Source organism: Ammospiza caudacuta, chromosome 1 (assembly GCF_027887145.1).
Source record: "Ammospiza caudacuta isolate bAmmCau1 chromosome 1, bAmmCau1.pri, whole genome shotgun sequence".
Lineage (NCBI taxonomy): Eukaryota > Metazoa > Chordata > Aves > Passeriformes > Passerellidae > Ammospiza > Ammospiza caudacuta.
The window spans coordinates 550,715-571,085 of record NC_080593.1 but is presented as its reverse complement, the minus strand read 5'-3'; the positions used below and the strand labels follow the sequence as shown (position 1 = coordinate 571,085).

General features: G+C 68.7%; 2 protein-coding genes and 2 non-coding genes across 4 annotated transcripts; all 4 read right to left on the bottom strand.

Annotated features, from left to right (window-relative positions):
- Positions 1-476: 476 nt before the first annotated feature.
- NACAD (NAC alpha domain containing) lies at positions 477-6,862 on the bottom strand. The gene is made up of 9 exons (XM_058815844.1): positions 3,576-6,862; positions 3,097-3,493; positions 2,288-2,465; positions 2,118-2,206; positions 1,957-2,040; positions 1,547-1,693; positions 1,344-1,475; positions 1,035-1,157; positions 477-611 (listed from the first exon to the last, which is right to left on the bottom strand). The coding sequence occupies exons 1-9, from the start codon at positions 6,860-6,862 to the stop codon at positions 597-599; spliced, it is 4,452 nt and encodes a 1,483-aa protein (XP_058671827.1). The 3' UTR covers positions 477-596.
- Positions 6,863-11,500: 4,638 nt separating this feature from the next.
- On the bottom strand, positions 11,501-20,295 carry TBRG4 (transforming growth factor beta regulator 4). The gene is made up of 10 exons (XM_058809756.1): positions 19,951-20,295; positions 18,357-18,671; positions 17,738-17,909; positions 17,040-17,197; positions 16,414-16,524; positions 15,934-16,078; positions 14,877-15,128; positions 13,624-13,735; positions 13,098-13,212; positions 11,501-11,827 (listed from the first exon to the last, which is right to left on the bottom strand). The coding sequence occupies exons 1-10, from the start codon at positions 20,293-20,295 to the stop codon at positions 11,702-11,704; spliced, it is 1,851 nt and encodes a 616-aa protein (XP_058665739.1). The 3' UTR covers positions 11,501-11,701.
- On the bottom strand, positions 14,545-14,678 carry LOC131569228 (small nucleolar RNA SNORA5). Its single transcript, XR_009275770.1, has one exon. It is a non-coding gene; the product is annotated as a small nucleolar RNA SNORA5 (small nucleolar RNA).
- Positions 15,275-15,408, bottom strand: LOC131569221 (small nucleolar RNA SNORA5). The gene has a single exon (XR_009275769.1). It is a non-coding gene; the product is annotated as a small nucleolar RNA SNORA5 (small nucleolar RNA).
- Positions 20,296-20,371: the final 76 nt, after the last annotated feature.

Here is a 20,371-nt window from a genome sequence, read left to right as displayed (position 1 = left end):
GTGCCCCCAAATCCCTCTGCCCGCGTCACCCTGCCCACACCGGGGTGTCCCCCACACCGTTACCGCACTGGTGACCCCACGTTTCCCAGGGCACCCCAACCCTTCCCTCTGGAATTCAGGTGTCCTGGGAGCTGAGGCACCTCCAGGGACTCACCTGGGGCACACAAAGCGTCCCCTCCTGCACCTTTCCCCTTCCAACACCCAGAAAATGGAGAGCAGGGGAGGGTCCCTGAGACCCCTGGGATTTGGGGACCAAGGGTTCCCTCCCTCCCCAGCTTCCCTTGGGGCTCAGGGGCCTCATTGCCATGCCCCAGATCTGGAGGGGAAGGGTTATCCCTGATCCCCAAGGATGCAGACCCTGTCCCTTCCACCTCCCCATCATCCCAGTTACAGCCCCAGGCACTGCCCCCCAATCCCACTGCTGGCAAAGGGGCTCCCCAAGCCCCCCAAACGAGGCCTGGGAGGCTCGGTGCGATCCAAGGGGTGCAGGAGGCCTTTATTGAGCAGTCCAGGGGCCAGGAGGAGGATGGGGGGCGGGAGGAAGGGTCTGGGGGGGCTCTGTGCATCTCTACAGGGGGCCAGGGCACCCCCGGCTGCTACATGGTCAGTTCCTGTGGGAGAGAGCAGAGGCAGGAATAGCGGGGTCACCCCAAATTCCTGATGGGAAGAGGGGGGTCACAGCCCCAATCCCAATTCCCCTGGGAATAGGGGGGAGTTACAGCCCCAATTCCTGCTGAGGAAAGGGATCTCAGCCCCAAAACCCCCTGGGAAAAGGGAGAGGGGGTCTCAGCCCCAATTCCCCCGGGGAAAAGGGAGAGGGGGTCTCAGCCCCAATTCCCCCGGGGAAAAGGGAGGAGGGGGTCTCAGCCCCAATTCCCCCGGGGAAAAGGGAGGAGGGGGTCTCAGCCCCAATTCCCCCGGGGAAAAGGGAGGAGGGGGTCTCAGCCCCAATTCCCCCGGGGAAAAGGGAGAGGGGGTCTCAGCCCCAATTCCCCCGGGGAAAAGGGAGGAGGGGGTCTCAGCCCCCCGCTCACCATGATGGCGTTGACGATGTCGTTGTTGTTGTGCCTCAGGGCTCTCACAGCCTTGGGCCGGGACACGTTGGCCTGGGCCATCACCAGCTCGATGTCCCGCACCTCCAGGCCTGTCTCGTCCACCTGGGGAGGGGGCACAGCGCTGTGAGACCCCCCCGGGGCACACCCCCAGAATGTGTGAATGCCGCAGACCCCCCTGCACACCCTCCATCACCTCAGCCATCCCCAGCTCAACACCTGCCCCTCCATCCCTGTCACAGCACTGTCACCTCCCCAGCACCCCGGGGGGTCTCAGAGCCCCCCACCCACCTCCTCCTCCTCCTCGCTCTCCTCCTTGATGGCCAGGGCGGGAGCGGCGTCGGTCACCAGCGCCGAGTGCTCCAGGGGCACCTTGAACTTCTCGGCCGCCGCCTTGTGCACTTGCTGGGACAGGTCCTCGATCTGGGGGAGACACGGGGTCACCAGAGCCCCCCCGAGCCAGGAACAACCCCCCCCGAGCCCCCCGAGCCCACCTTGGCCTCCCCAAAGACGATGTAGATGTCGGAGGCCGGGCTCTTGAACACGTCGGGCTTGGAGATGACGAACAGGATGTTCTTGGACTTGCGGATGGTGATGCGGGTGACGCCGTGGATCTGCCGCAGCCCCAGCTTGGACATGGCCTGGGGGCGCACCGAGTGAGCCCCCGCGGCGCCGGGGGAGGCACAGCCCCCCGCGGCACCCCAAATCCCCGGGGGAACAGAGCCGGGCACGGGGGATGCTGCCCCTCAGCACGGGCAGGATGGGACCCCCAACCCACGGCGGGGACCCACCCCGGAGTGAGGATCTGCCCCTCCCAGGCCTGGCCCCCTCCCCAAACCCGGGATCGGACCCCGGCCCCGAGGGGCGGCCCCAGGAACCCCCCCCAGCCCCAGGGCCCCCCCACCTTTCGGGCTTTCTTCTCGCTGCGGCTCTGCTTGGCTTTGCTGAGCGGCTCCTCCCCGGGCCCGAGGCCGTGGCCGAGGGGCACCTGCCACACAGGAGGGGGGTCAGCGGCGTCCCCACACCCGGGGGTCCCCAGCACCCCCCAAACCCCCCAGAGCGCACCTGGGGCTGGGCAGGGGGCAGCTCCGAGCCCTCGGGCTCCTCCAGCTCCGGGATGGACTCGTCGTTGCTCTCGGACTCGTTCCCGGACCCTGCACAGATCGGGGGGGGGGGGTGTGAGAGGGGCTCCCGGGCCCCCCAAAGGCGGGGGCACCCCCGGGACCCCCCCTCACCTCGGTGGTTGGGCTGGCAGCGCTGGGGGGCCGGGGGGGGGGCGGGGGGGCTCAGCCTCGCTGGACGAGCTCGACTCGGACTGCAGAGACCCCCGGGGGGGCGCCCGGGCCGCCCCCGCCCCCGGGACCCCCGCCCGGCCCCGGGGCTCCGGCTCCTTCTGCGGGGGCGCCTGGGGGGCTGGGGGGCACAGGGGCTGAGCTGGGGGGCCAGAACCCCTCTGGGGGCTCAGCTCTGCCTGCTCAGCCCCATTGCCCACCCTGGGACCCCCCAAAGGCACCCCCAGAACCCCTCTGGGGCTCAGCTCTGCCTGCTCACCCCCATTGCCCACCCTGGGACCCCCCAAAGGCACCCCCAGAACCCCTCTGGGGGCTCAGCTCTGCCTGCTCACCCGGGATCCCCCAAAGGCACCCCCAGAACCCCTCTGGGGCTCAGCCCCACCTGCTCACCCCCATTGCCCACCCTGGGACCCCCCAAAGGCACCCCCAGAACCCCTCTGGGGGCTCAGCTCTGCCTGCTCACCCCCATTGCCCACCCTGGGACCCCACAAAGGCACCCCCCAGAACCCCTCTGGGGGCTCAGCTCTGCCTGCTCACCCGGGATCCCCCAAAGGCACCCCCAGAACCCACCCTGGGACCCCCCAAGGCACCCCCAGCCCCCCGGGTGCCCACCCTGGCTCCAATGCCCCATGGGAAGGGGGGCTGAGCTGGTGGTACCCCCCAAACCCCCCCGTGGGGCTGCACCCAGGGACCCCCCCAAGTCCCCCCGCCCCCGTCCCACAGCCAGGGGGGTTTTGGGGGGGGTCTCTTACCTTCGAGGTGCTTCCTGGAGAGGGGCAGCCCCGGGGGGGGCTCCTGGCCGGGGGGGGCCCTGGGGGGAGGCACTTGGCTGAGTTTGGGGGGCGCAGGGCGGGGGGGCTCAGGGGGCGGCCCCGCAGCGGGGAGGGGGCTGGGGGCGACCCCCCCCACGGCCGCCTCCTCCTCCTCCTGCCGCCGCTCGGGGGGGCTCGGGGGGCCTTTGGCATCGGTGTCCCCTGCAGCGGGGCCGGGGGGCGCGGGGCCCGGCCGGGGGGCGGGGGGCGGCACCCCCGGGAGCGGGGCGGGGACCCCCGGGCCGGCCCCGCGCCCCGAAAAGGCACCGGGTGGTGGCAGCAGCTCGGGGGGCGCCGGGGGGGTCCCCACGAACACCTCCCGCTCCGAGGCCGTGAACTGCGGCGAGGGGGGCGCGGGGGCCGCATCCTCATCCTCATCCTCTGCTTCCTCCTCCTCTTCCTCCTCCTCGGGGCTCGGCGCGGCCTCTCCCCCCGCGGGGACGGTGACAGAGCCGGCGCCGGTGCGGGCCGGGGACGAACCCTCGGCAGGGGCGGGGGCCGCGTCCCCCCGCTCCTCAGGGATGTCCCCAGGGCGCTGTGACAGCGGTGCCCGTGCCAGGGGACACGCGGGGACAGCGGGGGACTCGCGGGCTGCCAGCGCCACGGGGGACACGGCCCGGGCAGGGGGACACGGGGCAGGGACAGCGCCCGGGGGGCTGGGGGTCACCGGGGTGGTGGCCACAGCGTCCATCGGGCTGGGGGTCACTGCAGCAGGGGTCACGGTGTCCTTCAGGTCAGGGGTCATGGTGTCCTTCAGGTCGGGGGTCACGGTGTCCTTCAGGTCAGGGGTCACGGTGTCCTTCAGGTCAGGGGTCACGGTGTCCTTCAGGTCAGGGGTCACTGCAGCAGGGGTCACGGTGTCCTTCAGGTCAGGGGTCACTGCAGCAGGGGTCACGGTGTCCTTCAGGTCGGGGGTCACGGTGTCCTTCAGGTCAGGGGTCACGGTGTCCTTCAGGCTGGGCGTCACTGCAGCAGGGGTCACGGTGTCCTTCAGGTCAGGGGTCACTGCAGCAGGGGTCACGGTGTCCTTCAGGTCAGGGGTCACGGGGGCCGTCTCAGTGGTCGCGGTGGCCGTCTCATCCTGGGGGCTCGGTGTCACCGATGTCACCGTTCTGGTGTCCGCAGTGTCCATCACGCTTGGGGTCACTGGGGCAGCGTCTGTGGTGGCCATCGGGGCAGGTGTCACCGATGTCACCGGGCTGGTGGCCACAGTGCTACTCTCATCCATGGGGAGTGGTGTCACCGATGTCACCAGGTCAATGGCTGCAGCATTACTCTCATCCATGGGGGGCGATGTCACCGGGCTGGTGGCCACACTGGCCATCAGGGTGGGTGTCACTGGTGTCACCAAGTCAGTGGCCACAGCATCCTTCAGAGTGGGTGTCACTAGGACAGCGTCCACAGCTTCCATCTTGTCCAGCTGGCTGGGTGTCACCTCTGCCACCGGGTCAGTGGCCATGATGTCCAGCTCATGTGGTGGGCTGGGTGTCACTGGTGTCACCAGGCTGGTGGCTGCAGTATCGGGCTCATCTAGGGGGCTGGCTGTCACCAGTGGGGTTGGTGTCACCAGGTCAGTGGCCGTGATGTCCAGCTCATGTGGTGTGCTGGGTGTCACTGTTGTCACCAGGCTGGTAGCCACGGTGTCCAGCTCATCTGGAGGGCTGGCTGTTACTGGCGCCACCAAGCTGGTGGCCACAGTGTCTGGCTCATCTGGTGGGCTTGGTGTCACCAATGCCACTCCATCAGGGGCTGCAGCATCCAACGGGCTGGGTGCCACCAGGCTGGTGGCTGTGCTGTCCATTAGGCTGGCTGTCACCACATCAGCATCTGTGGTGTCCAGCAGGGTCGGTGTCCCTGGTGTCACCATGTCAGTGGCCACAGTGTCCTGCTCGTCTGGCGGGCTGGGGGCTGCGCTGTCCATCAGGCTGGCTGTCACCACATCAGCATCTGCAGCATCCATCTCATCCAGCGGGGTTGGTGTCCCCGGTGTCACCATGTCAGTGTCAGGCGGGCTGGGCGTCACCGGGCTGGGGGCTGCAGCGTCCATCTCGTCCAGGGGGGTTGGTGTCACTGGTGCCACCAGGTCCGTGTCCAGCGAGTCCACCAGGCCGGGTGTCACTGGCGCCACCAGGTCAGTGTCCACCAGGCCGGGTGTCACTGGTGTCACGACGTCATTGGCCACAGTGTCCATCTCATCCAGAGGGGTCGGTGTCACTGGTGCCATCGTGTCATTGTCTGCAGCGTCCATCTCATCCAGAGGGGTCGGTGTCACTGCTGTCCCCAGGGCGGTGGCTGCAGATCCCAGCTCGCTGTGGCCACCGGCGCTCCCCACTGTCCCGGCGCTGAGCTCGAGGTCGTCGTCACCATCGCTGTCACCGCCAGGCCCGTCCCCGTTGGTGTCCCCCGGCTGGTGGCTCTGGGGGTCCCTGGCACAGAGCCCCGGGGCCGGGGGCACAGGGCCGGTCCCTGCCAGCTCCGGGCACGGTCCCGGCGCTGTTCCAGAACCTTCTGTGGCCGCCGCCGCCCCCTCGGGGGGCTCGGGCGGGGGCCGCGCCGCGGCGATGGGGACAAAGGCGGTGACGGGGACACGGGCGCGGCCGTCCAGCTGCGCGTCCCCGCCGGGCGGTGCCGGGGCTGTGCCGGGGCACGGGGACCCGGCCCGCAGGTGCAGCTCCACGCCGGGGGGCGCGGGGGAGCCCGGGGGGGTCCCCGCCGGTGTCCCCGCCGGTGTCCCCGCGTGCCGCTCGCTGCCGTAGAGCCGCTCGTCCTCGTCCCCGTCGTAGGCGGCCGAGTCCGAGGAGGCGTCGGTGTCGTCGCGGAAGGCGAAGGCCTCGTCCCCGCCCTCGGGGATGGAGCTCTCGGAGAGCGAGCGCAGGAAGGACGCCGAGGTGCTGCCTTCATCCTCCTCCTCCTCCTCCTCGGGGGCGGCCCGGGGCGAGATCTCCACGGCCTCGGCCTGGAAGAGGAGACTGCCCCGGAACGGGAGCAGCGCCGCCGGGATCAGCCCCGAGCCCTCGTCCTCATCCTCCTCCTCCGGCGTCTGCCCGTCCTCATCATCGTCATCCTCATCCTCGTCATCCGCACAGCCCGGCGGCGCGAAGGGCCCGTCCTCGTCATCATCGTCCTCGTCGTCATCCTCCTCCTCGGGGGACAGCGGGGGGAAGGCCGGGGGGTCCCCCAGGCCGAGGGGCAGCCCCAGGGCCCCCCCCAGCCCTTCGGCCTCGCCCTCGGCCTCCCCCAGGCCTTCGGCCTCGGCCGCCAGGTTGGGGGAGCAGGACGGGGAGGTGCTGGCGGTGCCCGAGGAGCCCCAGCTGCCGCCCTCGGCCGTCATGTAGGAGCCCGAGGGGGACGTGGGGGGCGAGCAGAGCCCCTCGCTGTCCGCGTCCGTCGGCTCCTCGGGCGGCCCCGGCCGCGGCCCCCCCGCCCGCACCGGCGTCGAGGGCGCCGTGAAGAAGAGCTCGGGGTCGAGCGCGGGGGGGCGGCCCGGGGGCGGCTCCTTGGGGGGCGCGGGGAAGGGGCAAGGCACGGGGGGCGCGCCCCGCGGCTCGGGCGGCGCGCTGCGCGTCTCCTCGCCCATCACGATGCGCGCGTCCAGCGGCTCCGCGGGCGGGGGGCGGCACGGAGAGCCGGGGGGGGCGGCGGCGGCGGCGCCGGGCTCACAGCTGGCCCCCTCGGGCGGGGGGCGAGCCTCCTGCTTGGCCGGCATCGGCGGGGGCGCTGCGGAGAGAGGGGACAGCCCTGAGTGCCACAGCCCTACCGGGGTCACCATAGACAGAGGGGCAGCCCTGAGTGCCACCATAGAGAGAGGGGACAGCCCTGAGTGCCACAGTGTCACCGCGGGGAGAGGGGACAGCCCTGAGTGCCACAGTGTCACCATAGACAGAGGGAACAGCCCTGAGTGCCACCACAGACAGCGGGGACGGCCCTGAGTGCCACAATGTCACCGTGGAGAGAGGGGACAGCCCTGAGTGCCACAGCCCCACCGGGGTCACCATAGACAGAGGGGCAGCAGCCCTGAGTGCCACCATAGAGAGAGAGGACAGCCCTGAGTGCCACAGTGTCACCATAGACAGAGAGGCAGCCCTGAGTGCCACCATAGAGAGAGGGGACAGCCCTGAGTGCCACAGTGTCACCATGGAGAGAGGGGACAGCCCTAAGTGCCACAGTGTCACCGCGGGGAGAGGGGACAGCCCTGAGTGCCACAGCCCCCCAGGGTCACCCTGTGAGGTGGAAGGGGGGACACCTGGGGCAGTGCCCTGGGGGGGGGGGGGGCTGGTGTCACCCCACCCACGCAGGGCCGGGGGAACAGGTGAGGCCCATCCCGAGCACCTGGGCAGGGTCCCTGCAGGTCTGGGGACACTGGGGGGGCACAGCAGCGGCCGCCCGTCCCCACACCCCTGTCTGTGGGGGCCACGCGGTTACACCAGGGCGGGACCCCAACCCAGACCCCCCCACGCCCTGTATGGGGCTCCCTCACAGCCCCCTCCCCAGGAGCCCCGTGCCCACACCCTGCGCTCAGTTTGGGGGTGCTCAGCCCCACCACGCCCACCCCAACCCCGACAAGCCCCCCGAGCCCCCCCAGCATCACCTGAGGCCCCCGGGCACGGCTCCATGGGTCGGGCGGGCGCGTTCGGAGCCGCGATCGCCCCCGGCCCCTCCTGCAGCGCCGACCCCGCGCCCCCCCCGGGCGTTATAAAGGGGTGGGGGGGAGGGGCGGCGCGGGGGGAGCCGGGAGGGGGCGGGGCCTGGCGGGGATTTGCGGGGCAGGTGCCGCCGATCCCCCCCCATCGGTCTGCAATGGTTCGGTCCGGCACAACCCCCCCCGCCACGTGCGGGGGACCCCCCAAAGGTTCATTTGGGGGGGATGTTCCTGTCCCCGTCACACCCCGGGGCCGTTTGGGGTCCCCCGGCACACCCCGACCCCCCCCCCCCCCCGCACAAACCGGACCCTCGCCCCTTTATTGGGGACCCCCAGCTCTGGGGGGCACGGGGCGACCCTGGGCTGTGTCCCCTCCCTGTCCCCGCTGTCGCCAGCCCCGCAGGAGGCGCGGGTGACCCTGGCGGTGCTCCCGGTGTCCCCAGCCCCCCCCGCGCGTGACAGTGGCCCCCGGGGACAGCGCTGTGCGGTGACCTTGGGCCGTGCCTCAGTTTCCCACCCTGGGGGGGGCCGAGGCTCAGCCCCCAGTCCCAGCAGCACCTCCCGGTCCGGTACGGGGGGGCACAGCCCGCTGCCGACCCCCGCCGGGTTCCGGGGTTCAGGGTGGTGACCCCGCAGCGAGGTCCCCAAAGTGCCCGTGCCCCGCCGGGGGGCCGGGCCGGAGCCCCCCGGTACCGCCAGGCCCGAGCCCGGGCGGCGGCGGCTGCCGAGAGCCCCGGCCGGGCCGCGTCCGACCGCTCCATCCTCATCCTCATCCTCCCGCTCCATCCTCATCCTCATCCTCATCCTCCCGCTCCATCCTCATCCTCATCCTCCCGCTCCATTCTCATCCTCATCCTCATCCTCCCGCTCCATCCTCATCCTCATCCCCCCGCTCCATCCTCATCCTCCGGCTCCGTCATTCCCGCCCTGCCCCTCATTCCCCGCTCCCTCCTCATCGTCGGGCTCTGTTCCTCATCCCCCGGCTCCATCCTCGTCCCTCCTGCTCTGTCCTTCATCCCCCGGCTCCATCCTCATCCTCTAGCTCCACCATTGCACCTCTGTCCTTCATCCCCCACCTCGACCCACCTTTCCCTCCGCTCCATCCTCATCCTCCCATCCTGCAGCCCTCCCCGCTCCGTCCTTCATCCCCTGCTCCATCCCCATCCCTCCATGGCTCCCGCTCTTCCTTTCATCTCTCCATCTCCACCCTGGCGGCTCCGGCTCCCTCCTCCCTGCTCCGTCCTTCATCCCACCGGCTCCATCCTCCTGTTCCATCCTCATCCTCCCGCTCCGTCCTTTCCGCTCCGTCCTTCATCCTTCCGGCTCCGTCCTTCATCCCGCCGCTCCATCATCCTCGCCCCGCTCCATCCCCATTCTCCGGCCCCGTCCCGCAGCCCCGCGGCTCCGCTCCCGTCCTTCCTCTCCCTCCTCACCCTCGCTCCGCCCGGGCCTCACCTGCCTCCGCTCCCTCCGGCATCCCGCTCTGGCTCTCGGCCGCGCCGCCCCCCGCTCCCGGGCGCTCTCCGGGCTCGGCGCCGCGCCCCGGGCCGGCCCGCCCCGCTCCCCCCGCTCCGGCTGCGGCGGCGGCGCGGGAGCATCGGCGGGGCTGCGGCGGGGGCGGGGGCCCCGGCCCGGCTGATGTCAGCGGGAGCCGCGTCCCGCCCGGCCCCGCTCTGTCGCGATAGAGGCTCCGTGCCCGGGGGCGGGGGCGCGGGCCCACCCAGCGCTTGCATCAGCTCCGGGGGGGGGAAGGGCGGGGCCCGGCCTCAGTTTCCCCCACTTTGTCTCCTCAGAAAGGGGGATGAGCGTCCCGGGGCGGGGGGGACGCGGGGCGGGGCCCCCCAAAGCGGCTGCGCGGGCCTGGTGGCACCGGGGGGGACAGGAGGGAGCCGCGCGTCCCCCCCGTGTCCCCGAGCACCGGGATCAGCGCGGGCATTGTCCCCCGGGCCGGCCGTGCCCGCGCCGCCGGTGCCAGGCACGGCCCCGGGCGGTGACTCAGCAGCCGCTCCCGCCCGCCGGGTCCCCCCTGGCACCGTGTGTGTCCCCCCTGTCACCGTGTGTGTCCCCCGTGTCACCGTGTGTGTCCCCCGTGTCACCGTGTGTCCCCCTTGTCACCGTGCGTCCCCCCTGGTCACCGTGCGTCCCGTGTCACCGTGTCCCCTGTGTCACCGTGTGTCCCCCCCCCGGCATCGTGTGTGTCCTCTCTGTCACTGTGTGTGTCCCCCTGTCACCGTGTGTCCCCCCCAGCCGCCCGTGTCCCCCTCCCTGGGGCCCGAGGGGTCCCGGTGGTCACTAACCCGTCCCACTGTGTCACCCCCAGGGCTGTCCTGAGCCCCTTTGTCCCCCTGCCCCGTGCAGGGACTCGTGACCCCACAGGGACACGGCCGGGATGTGACCCCCCCCCCCCCCGGCAGGGACACCCCCGGCCCGCGGGGTCCCGGTGCCCCCGGTGCCCCCCCAGCCCCGCCCGAGCCAGCCCCGGTCGCTGTCCCCGTGCCCCGGGGACAATCCCGGGATAATCGGGAATCAAGGCCGCGGGTGGCTCCTGCTGCCGATCCCGGCTCAGACCGGCGGCCCCGGGGACGGGGCACAGGGCGGTGGGCACAGCCACGTGCCACCAACAGCCATGGCACCGCCCCCGCTGCCACCCGTCCAGTGCCACCCCACCCTGGTGTCACCATTCCCAATGTCACCCAGCTCCACTGCCACCCTACCCTAGTGCCACCATTCCCAATGTCACCCAGCCCCAATGTCACCTGTCCCTACCATCACCCACCTCCAATGTCACCTGGCCCCAGTGCCACCCCACCCTGGTGTCAGCTATTCTCAGTGCCACCATTCCCAATGTCACCCAGCCCCGATGTCACCTGTTCCTGCCATCACCCAGCCCCAATGTCACCCATTCCTAATGTCACCCATCCCTGCTATCACCCATTCCCAATGCCACCATTCCCATGCCACCCATTCCCAGTGTCACCTGTCCCTGCCATCACCCAGCCCCAGTGTCACCTGGCCCCAGTGTCACCCCACCCTGGTATCAGCTATTCCCAGTGTCACCCAGACCTAATGTCACCTGGTTCCTGCTATCACCCATTCCCAATGCCACCCATTCCCAGTGTCACCCAGCCCCAATGTCACCTGGTCCCAGTGTCACCCCACCCTGATGTCACCCATTCCCAATGTCACCTGTCCCTGCCATCACCCAGCTCCAATGTCACCCAGCTCCAATGTCACCCAGTCCCAATGTCACCCAGCTCCACTGCCACCTGCCCAGTGCCACCCCACCCTGGTGTCACCATTCCCAATGTCACCCAGCCCCAATGTCACCTGGCCCCAGTGTCACCTGACCCCAATATCACCCAGCCCAATGTCACTCAACCCCAATGCCAACCACCATGGATGTCACTTGGCTTCCATGTCACCTGGCATCAGTGTCACCGAGCCCCAGTGTCACCTGGCCATGATGCCAACTAGCCCCTACGTCACCCAGCCTGGATGTCACCTGGTCCCAACAACACCTGGCACAGATGGCAACCATCCCCAATGTCATGTGCCTCCAATGCCATCCATCCCCACTGTCCCCAAAGTCCCCTATGACACCCATCCCCAATATGTTGTCCCAAATGACACCTGTCCCCAATGTTCCCATCCCCAGTGCCACCCACCCTCAATGCCAGCTGTCCCCTGTGCCACCATCCCTGCACAGTTCTGTGTTTATTTGAGCCGTTGGTGACACGGAGCAGCAGTCACACAGTGACACAGGGACACGGGGACCTCACTGTGGGGTCCCACTTGGGCACGGTGACCAGGTGACGTGGCCACCTCGCCGTGGTGACGTGGCCACCTGGGCACGGTGACCTGCTCACATTGGCACAGGGACAGGGCCAGCCGATGAGGCGAGGCGGGCTAGGTGGCCGTGTCCCCTGCCGTGTCCCCTGCCGTGTCACTGGCCAGGGCCTTGGCCACCTTGTCCTTCAGGTAGGCCACGCGCTGCCGCTCCAGCTTCAGCTCCAGGAACTCGTAGTGTGGCACCTGCAGGGAGGGGACAGCAGGGCTGTGGCAGCAGCCGCGGGGTCCCAGCCGTGTCCCCTCCCGTCCTGCCCTGGCTGTGCCACGGGAGGGTCCCAGCGCCCACCCTGGGACGTGCCACCACCCCCAGGTGTGACGGTGCCAACGGGAGCAGGGGCTGGCAGCGACCCCGGGGGTGGCACGTGGCTGTCACACCCCCCCGGGCTATAATTACCCGCAGGGGTTAATCCTGGATGACCCCACAGGATCAGCTGTCTGTGTCACCTCGCTGTCACCCCCGTCCCCCCCAGCCCCTGGCAGGTGGCCCGGGGGGATCACGGTGGCTCATCCCTGCTGAGCCCCGGGCTGGGGCAGCTGGCAGCCCCCAGGGGGTGACACAGCCTCCGTGCCAACGTGCCAGCTGTGCCCAGGTGTGCCAGGGGGACAATGGCACCCGGCTGGTGGCACCAGGGTGGCCACGGGGACTGTTCCCTGGGCTGGGCACAGGTGAGGGCACACCTGAGACCTGGGGACACCTCACAGCATGGGGGTGGGCTCTGCTCCCGAGGGGGAGCTCCAGGTGGCATCTGGGGAACACCTGGAGAGTATTTGGGGAATATCTGGGGAACGCTTTGGGAATATTTTGGGAACATTTTGGGGCTATTTTGGGAATATTTCTCCTGAGAAGGGCTGGCAGGGTCCAAGTGCCAGGTGGATGTGTCACCTGGTGCCAGGCCCAGCGGTGACACTGGCAGTGCTGGGCACACACAGGGGCTGTCAGGGACCTGGGGGGGGTTCCCAGCCCTGGGGTGGGTGTTACAGGGTGTTGCTGGGTGTTGTTGCTGGATGTTACAGAGTGTTCAGGCTGTTGCTGGGTGTTGTTGCTGGGTGTTCAGGGTGTTGCTGGGTGTTGTTGCTGGGTGTTCAGGGTGTTGCTGGGTGTTGCTGGGTGTTGTTGCTGGGTGTTGCTGGGTGTTGTTGCTGGGTGTTGTTGCTGGGTGTTCAGGGTGTTGCTGGGTGTTCAGGGTGTTGCTGGGTGTTGCTGGGTGTTGTTGCTGGGTGTTCAGGGTGTTGCTGGGTGTTGCTGGGTGTTGTTGCTGGGTGTTGTTGCTGGGTGTTCAGGGTGTTGCTGGGTGTTCAGGGTGTTGCTGGGTGTTGCTGGATGTTACAGGATGTTGCTGGGTGTTCAGGGTGTTGCTGGGTGTTGTTGCTGGGTGTTGCAGGGTGCTGTTGCTGGGTGTTGTCGCTGGGTGTTCAGGCTGCTGCAGGCTGTTGCTGCGTGTGCCACGCTCACCTCGGCCAGCAGGAAGCCGGCAGCTCGGAGGTGCCTTCGGGCCATGGAGCCCCGGCCCAGCAGCTCCCGGCCCCGAGAGCTGAACTGCGGCAGCTCCCAGCGCAGCACGGCCACCCTGGGGACAGGGACGGACACTGAGCACGGGCACCCCAGGGACAGCCGTGAGCACGGGGACAGGGACAGCTGTAAGCACCCCAGGGACAGGGACAGCCGTGAGCACGGGCACCCCAAGCCCACAGAGATGGCCCTGCAGTGCCCTCCCATCACCTTGTGTCCCCTTGCAGTCCCATGTCCCCTCCCTGTCCCCCTCCTGCCACCTCTTCTCCCCCACTGACCCTTTCTATTCCCCCTCCTCATCCCCTCCCTGTTCCCCTCCTCTTCCTCCCCTTGTCCCCCCCTTTCCCCTGCTGTCCCCGGCCTGTCCCCTCCACTGTCTCCCCTTTCCCCACCTGGGGAGCCCCTCCTGTCCCACCCACCTCCTGTCACCCTCCTGTCCCCCCTCCTGTCTCCCCCTGTCCCCACGCACCTCCTGGCCCCCGCTGGCAGTGGCTTTGTCCCCTCAGAGTGGGACAGGTGGGGAGCACTGTAGTCCCTCACGGGCAGAGGTTTGTTGTCACTGTCCAGCACCGCCTCGGCATCTGCAGGGACAGAGGGGACAGGGACTCAGAGCCACCCAGAGGGACAGTGTGACCCTGGGGAGGGACAGGGACTCAGAGCCACCCTAGAGGGACAGTGTGACCCTGGGGAGGGACAGGGACTCAGAGCCACCCAGAGGGACAGTGTGACCCTGGGGAGGGACAGGGACTCAGAGCCACCCTAGAGGGACAGTGTGACCCTGGGGAGGGACAGGGGACTCAGAGCCACCCAGGGGGACAGTGTGACCCTGGGGAGGGACAGGGGACTCAGAGCCACACAAGGGGGACAGTGTGACCCTGGGGAGGGACAGGGGACTCAGAGCCACCCAGGGGGACAGTGTGACCCTGGGGAGGGACAGGGACTCAGAGCCACCCTAGAGGGACAGTGTGACCCTGGGGAGGGACAGGGACTCAGAGCCACACAAGGGGGACAGTGTGACCCTGGGGAGGGACAGGGACTCAGAGCCATCCCAGGGGGACAGTGTGTCCCTGGGGAGGGACAGGGACTCAGAGCCACCCTAGAGGGACAGTGTGACCCTGGGGAGGGACAGGGACTCAGAGCCACCCAGGGGGACAGTGTGACCCTGGGGAGGGACAGGGGACTCAGAGCCACACAAGGGGGACAGTGTGACCCTGGGGAGGGACAGGGACTCAGAGCCGCCCAGGGGGACAGTGTGACCCTGGGGAGGGACAGGGACTCAGAGCCACCCAGGGGGACAGTGTGTCCCTGGGGAGGGACAGGGGACTCAGAGCCACCCAGGGGGACAGTGTGACCCTGGGGAGGGACAGGGACTCAGAGCCACCCAGAGGGGCAGTGTCCGTGTGGATGCACCTCCCCAGGTCCCATGGCAGGGGACAGGGGACACGTGGAGCACGGGGCTTGCTGTGGCAGCCGGTGGCCGGTCCCCGACACTGAGGGACAGGGACCGAATTTGACTGGGCTGCAGAGGGTGGCAGGAGTGTGACAGGGAAAGGTGACAAGGCTGGAGGGCGACAGGGGAACGTGACAGGGCTGAGGGGTGACACAGGAAGGTAATGGGGGGACAGGGCTGGGGGAACTGGGGTCACAGGGGTGCGGGTGACAGGGCCAGGGGTGCCCAGGGTGGGTGCCAGCCCCAGGGGTGGCACTGAAGGTGGCACTCACCGATGTCCCAGCCGTACACGGTGCTCACGTTGTACCGGACGAGGTCGGGGCCCCCCAGTGCCCCCGGCAGTGCCTCCCGCAGCCACCGCTGCAGCGGGGTGGCCTTGTCCTTGTCCTTGTCCCTGTCCCCGTGCCCCCCCAGCAGCTCGGGGGGCAGGAAGGGCCCCTCGTAGCCTGGCACCTCCAGCCTGGCCGTGGCATTGACGTGCAGCAGCTTCAGCCACGAGCTCTGTGCCCGTGGGGAGCTGTCACCTGTGGGACGCGTGGGGACACGCTCGGGTGGCACCCGGGGACACAGGAACGGCCCCCAGGTGCCCTGCAGCCATGGAGGGTGACACGGGCTGTCCCCAGGTGCCCTGCAGCCCCAGAGAAGCCCCCCAGCCCTGGCACCCCAGACCCCATGTCTCCAGTGGCATTGACCCCCCGGGTCCCACGGGAGGGGACACGGGGCTCGTGGGCACGGAGGTCACTGTGGCAGCCGGTGGCCGGTCCCCGCCATGGGGGGACAGGGACCGAATTTGACTGGGCTGCAGAAGGTGCCAGCAGCACCTGGGGACAGGTGACGCTGTGGGACAGGACAGGTAACCCTGAGGGACAGGTGACCCTGACAGACAGGTGACCCTGACAGACAGGTACCCCTGAGGGACAGGTGATCCTGTGGGACAGGTAACAGTGGGACAGGTAAACCTGAGGGACAGGTGACCCTGTGGGACAGGTACCCCTGAGGGACAGGTGATCCTGTGGGACAGGTAACAGTGGGACAGGTAACCCTAAGAGACAGGTGACCCTGAGGGACAGGTACCCCTGAGGGACAGGTACCCCTGAGGGACAGGTAACAGTGGGACAGGTAAACCTGTGGGACAGGTAAACCTGAGGAACAGGTAACCCTGAGGGACAGGTGACCCTGTGGGACAGATGACCCCGAGGGACAGGTGATCCCCAGCCCTGTCCAACCCCTGTCTCTCAGCCCAGGCTGTGACCAGCCCCCCTGTGACACTGGCAGGTGCCCGGGCTGTGCCCAGCCCCCTGTGCCCAGCCCCCCTGCCCCCTGGCTCACCTCTCAGCCGTGCCTGGAACTCGGGGCACAGCACCTGGCACAGGTGGGCTGCCCGGGGCTGCTGCAGCACGCACAGGGACCACACCACGTCTGCCAGCAGGTGCACGTCCAGCTGCTGCTCCTGGCCCTGCAGCCGCTCGTGGATCTGCAGGGGACACACAGAGCCCAGCTCAGCCACACAGCTGTCCCCGTGCCCCTCAGGGGGGCTGCAGGGCCCTCTCAGTGCCCCTGGCACCCCATCCAACAGCCCCTCTGCCATGGGAACGTGCCAGGGGAACACCTGTGCTCTGCGACAGGTGACAGCTTGGGGGGAAGACCCAGGGCCTCTCCCAGTGCCCAAAGAGGGAGCTGGGGGGGATTTGGGACACCTGGAGTGCCAGGACATGGGAAAGGGGGAGTTTGGGAGGCTCTGGGGGGGGATCTGTGGCTGGGGGGGGTCTCTGGGGTCCCTCCCCACCCAAACCAGCCCCGGGACATCACCATGGAGAAGAACTCCTCGCTGGAGCTGGGCTGGAAGTTGAGGCGGGCGAAGGAGACGAGGATCCCGCAGAGCTGGGTGATGGTCAGGCTCTGAGAGTTATCCAGGCAGTACTGTGGGGAAAATGGGAATGTGGGGCTGGGAAATGGGAATGTGGGGCTGGGAAATGGGAATGTGGGGCTGGGTGATGGTCAGGGAAATGGGAATGTGGGGCTGGGTAATGGTCAGGGAAACGGGAATGTGGGGCTGGGTGATGGTCAGGGAAATGGGAATGTGGGGCTGGGAAATGGGAATGCGGGGCTAGGTGATGGTCAGGAAAAATGGGAATGTGGGGCTGGGTGATGGTCAGGGAAACGGGAATGTGGGGCTGGGTGATGGTCAGGGAAACGGGAATGTGGGGCTGGGAAATGGGAATGTGGGGCTGGGTGAGGGTCAGGGAAACAGGAATGTGGGGTTGGGTGATGGTGATGGTCAGGCTCTGGGTGTTATCCAGGCAGTACTGCAGGGAAAATGGGAATGTGGGGCTGTCCAGAACAGGGACAGGAGGGACACGTCCCCCTTGTCCCCCAGGCTCAGGTGAGGTTCCCCCTGTCCCAGATAAGGTCCCCCCCTGCCCCCCAGGGCTCACCTGGGCCATGGCCTCGGCCAGGGGCCGGCTGAGCCAGCTCAGGCTGCCGAAGGAGCGGGCACAGCGCAGCACCTGCGCCGGGCTCAGGCTGCCCAGGTGGGGCTGCAGCTCCAGGGCCAGACGGTGCAGCACCTGCGGCTGCTGGAAACTCAGCTTGCCTGGGACAGGGGGCACAGCTCAGCTCAGGGGGCTCTGAGCGCCCCTGTCCCGTGCCCCCCATGCCACAGGTGACAGATGGGGACGGTCACCTGGAGAGGAGAGGCTCCAGGGACACCTGAGAGCCCTCCCAGTGCCTGAAAGGGCTGCAGGTGAGCTGGGGAGGGACACCCAGAGCGACGGAACGGCCTCACGCTGAGCTCCCAGGGGTTTGGGACACCTGGAGTGACAGGGCACCTAGAACGGCCTCCTCCGTGACCCTGGGCTGACCCACAGTGCCCAGCCCCCTGTTCCCACCCAGCACGGGGGCAGCCCACTGGGAACAGCTGCTCGGGCCCACCTGGCTGGCACAGGACAGGTTTGGGACCCCAGTGCTCACCTGGATTCCCCCACCCACTGCCAGCCCAGCAACTCCCAGCCCTGGGACAGTGACACCAAACCAGGATTTGTCCCCAGGCCCCGCAGGTGTCCCTGTCGCCCAGCCCAGCAATTCCCAGCCCCAGGACTGTCCCCAGCCCCCCTGCAGTGTCCCTGTCACTCACTGAAGGCGAAGAGCAGGTCGGTGAGCACGGGCAGGGGCAGCTCAGCAGGTTTCTGCAGCAGGTGGTAGCTCAGGGCCCGCAGCAGGGGCACGCAGCGGCGCTGCTGCAGCGCCAGGGCCAGCGCCACGCGGCGCAGCTCGTCGGGGTCAAACTGCTCTGCCAGCTCCAGGGCCTGGGGACAGGTGGGACAGGGACAGGTGAGACAGCTGAGACAGGACAGGTGAGACAGGACAGATGGGACAGGGACAGGTGAGACAGCTGAGACAGGGACAGGTGAGACAGGGACAGGTGGAACAGCTGAGACAGCCAGGGCCAGCGCCACGCGGCGCAGCTCATCAGGGTCAAACTGCTCTGCCAGCCCCAGGGCCTAGGGACAGGTGAGACATGGACAGGTGAGACAGGGACAAACTGCTCTGCCAGCCCCAGGGCCTAGGGACAGGTGAGACATGGGACAGGCGGGACAGAGACAGAACTGCTCAGCCACCTCCAGAGCTTGGTAGAGACAGGGACAGGTGAGACAGGTCACAGGTGGGAGAGGGGACACAGAGGACAGGCGGCACCGCTGACCCCAGGTGGCCCGGCTCCCCCCCAGTGCCACACCCAGGCGTGCAGGCCCCACCTTGTCCTCCAGGCGCTCCATGAGGGCGGGGGACAGGTGTCCCACCTTGGCCATGAGCGTCACCACGGTGCGCGCGCCCTCGAGCTCGGTCCAGCGCAGCTCCAGCTTGCGCAGCACCTCGGGCAGCAGCGGCCCCGGGGCGCCCTGCCCCGCCAGCTGCTCCGCCAGCTGCACCAGCCGGCGCAGGGGCAGGCGCCGCAGCCGCCACAGCACCTCCTGCTCCACCGAGCGCACCTGGCGCCCGCCCCGCGCCAGCCCCAGCGCCGGCAGCACCCGCAGCAGCTGCAGCAGCGACGAGTTCCACACCTGGGAGATCTGCGGGGACAGGAGTGACATAGGGACAGGTATGAGATAGGGACAACAGCTGAGTTCCACACGTGCGAGATCTGCGGGGACACGGGCACAGGTGAGGGACAGGGGACAGGCGTGTGACATGGGGACAGGAGGCATGTTCCACACCTGGAGATCTGCAGGGACATGGGGACAGGTGAGGGACATGGGGACAGCAGGCGTGTTCCACACCTGGAGATCTGCAGGGACATGGGGGACAGCTGAGGGACATGGGGACAGGAGGCGTGTTCCACACCTGGAAATCTGGGGGGACAGGAGTGACATAGGGACAGGTATGAGATAGGGACAACAGCTGAGTTCCACACCTGGGAGATCTAGGGGGACATGGGGGACAGCTGAGGGACATGGGGACAGGTGAGGGACATGGGGACAGGAAGCATGTTCCACACCTGTGAGATCTGCGGGGACAGGGACAGGGGGACATGAGTGACCTGGGGACAACAGGCATGTTCCACACCTGGGAGATCTAGGGGGACATGGGGGACAGGTGAGGGATATGGGGACAGGTGAGGGACATGGGGACACCAGCCCTGTCCCACACCTGTGAGATCTGCAGAGGGATGGGGACAGGGGGACATGAGTGACATGGGGACAACAGGCATGTTCCACACCTGGGAGATCTGCGGGGACATGGGGACAGGTGAGGGACATGGGGACACCAGCCCTGTTCCACGCCTGCGAGATTTGAGGGGACAGGGGACATGGGGACAGGTGTGACACAGGGACACCAGCCCTGTTCCACACCTGTGAGTTCTGCAGGGAATGGGGACATGGGACAGGTGTGACACAGGGACACCAGGTGTGTTCCACACCTGGGAGATCTGCACATGACACAGAGACAGGTGTGACACAGGGACAACAGCCACGTCCCACACCTGAGAGATCTGCCACAGGGAGAGCAGATGTGGGGCAGATGTGACACAGGGACAGTCAGTGTGAACTTGGGTCACCGCTCCTCTACCTGTGCCACCTCCCAGGCGTGCCCTGAACCCGCTGGAGGGAGCTGGGCACTGCCACCCTGTGCCCCAGGTGTGCCCTGAGTGCTCAGGTGCAGAGCAGAGCAGCCCTGTCCCCAGCAGCACATCCAGGTGTGTCCCCCAGCAGTCACTCCCATCCGTGTCCCCACAGCCCTGTCCCTGTCCCACCTGTGCATCGAGCGTCCCCAGGAGCTGCTGGGAGGGGGTGTCCCCAGCACTCCCATCCCTGTCCCCAGCAGTCCCCCCCAGCCCTGTCCCTCTCCCACCTGTGCATCGAGCGTCCCCAGGAGCTGCTGGAAGCGCGGGTCCCCGCGCAGGCTCTCGGTGTCCAGGCGCTGCTCGGCGCTCAGCCGCGCCAGCCGCGCCAGGGCCAGCGCCGCCAGGTTGCTGCTGAGGGCGGCGCCGCGGCCCAGCTGCAGCAGCTCCTGCGCGCTGCCCGCCGCCCGGATCAGCTCCCGCAGCTGCTGCTCCTCGCCCTCGGGCCGGGCCCGCGCCCGCGGCTCCTCGGCGGCCCGGGCCGGCCCGGTGCGCAGGGCGGGCCCCGCGCCGGGCCCCGGCAGCGCCGGCAGCAGCAGCCGCCGGCAGCAGCGGCGAACCAGGTGCGCGGCCATGGGCGCGGCTCGGCGGCACCGGGCGCGGCTCGGCGGCACCGGGCGCGGCTCAGCGCCGCATGCCGGGACTCTGCGC

Excerpts from the sequence above, each read along its gene's own strand:
- TBRG4 (XM_058809756.1), bottom strand. The coding sequence starts at position 20,295 with ATGGCCGCGCACCTGGTTCGCCGCTGCTGCCGGCGGCTGCTGCTGCCG. Across the intron at positions 16,525-17,039 it reads TGGCCGAGGCCATGGCCCAG|TACTGCCTGGATAACTCTCA; the intron begins GTGAGCCCTGGG and ends TTTTCCCCACAG. Across the intron at positions 15,129-15,933 it reads GTTCCAGGCACGGCTGAGAG|GTGACAGCTCCCCACGGGCA; the intron begins GTGAGCCAGGGG and ends CGCGTCCCACAG.
- NACAD (XM_058815844.1), bottom strand. The coding sequence starts at position 6,862 with ATGCCGGCCAAGCAGGAGGCTCGCCCCCCGCCCGAGGGGGCCAGCTGT. Across the intron at positions 2,466-3,096 it reads CTCCAGGAAGCACCTCGAAG|CCCCCCAGGCGCCCCCGCAG; the intron begins GTAAGAGACCCC and ends TGTGCCCCCCAG. Across the intron at positions 1,158-1,343 it reads AGAGCGAGGAGGAGGAGGAG|GTGGACGAGACAGGCCTGGA; the intron begins GTGGGTGGGGGG and ends CCCCCTCCCCAG.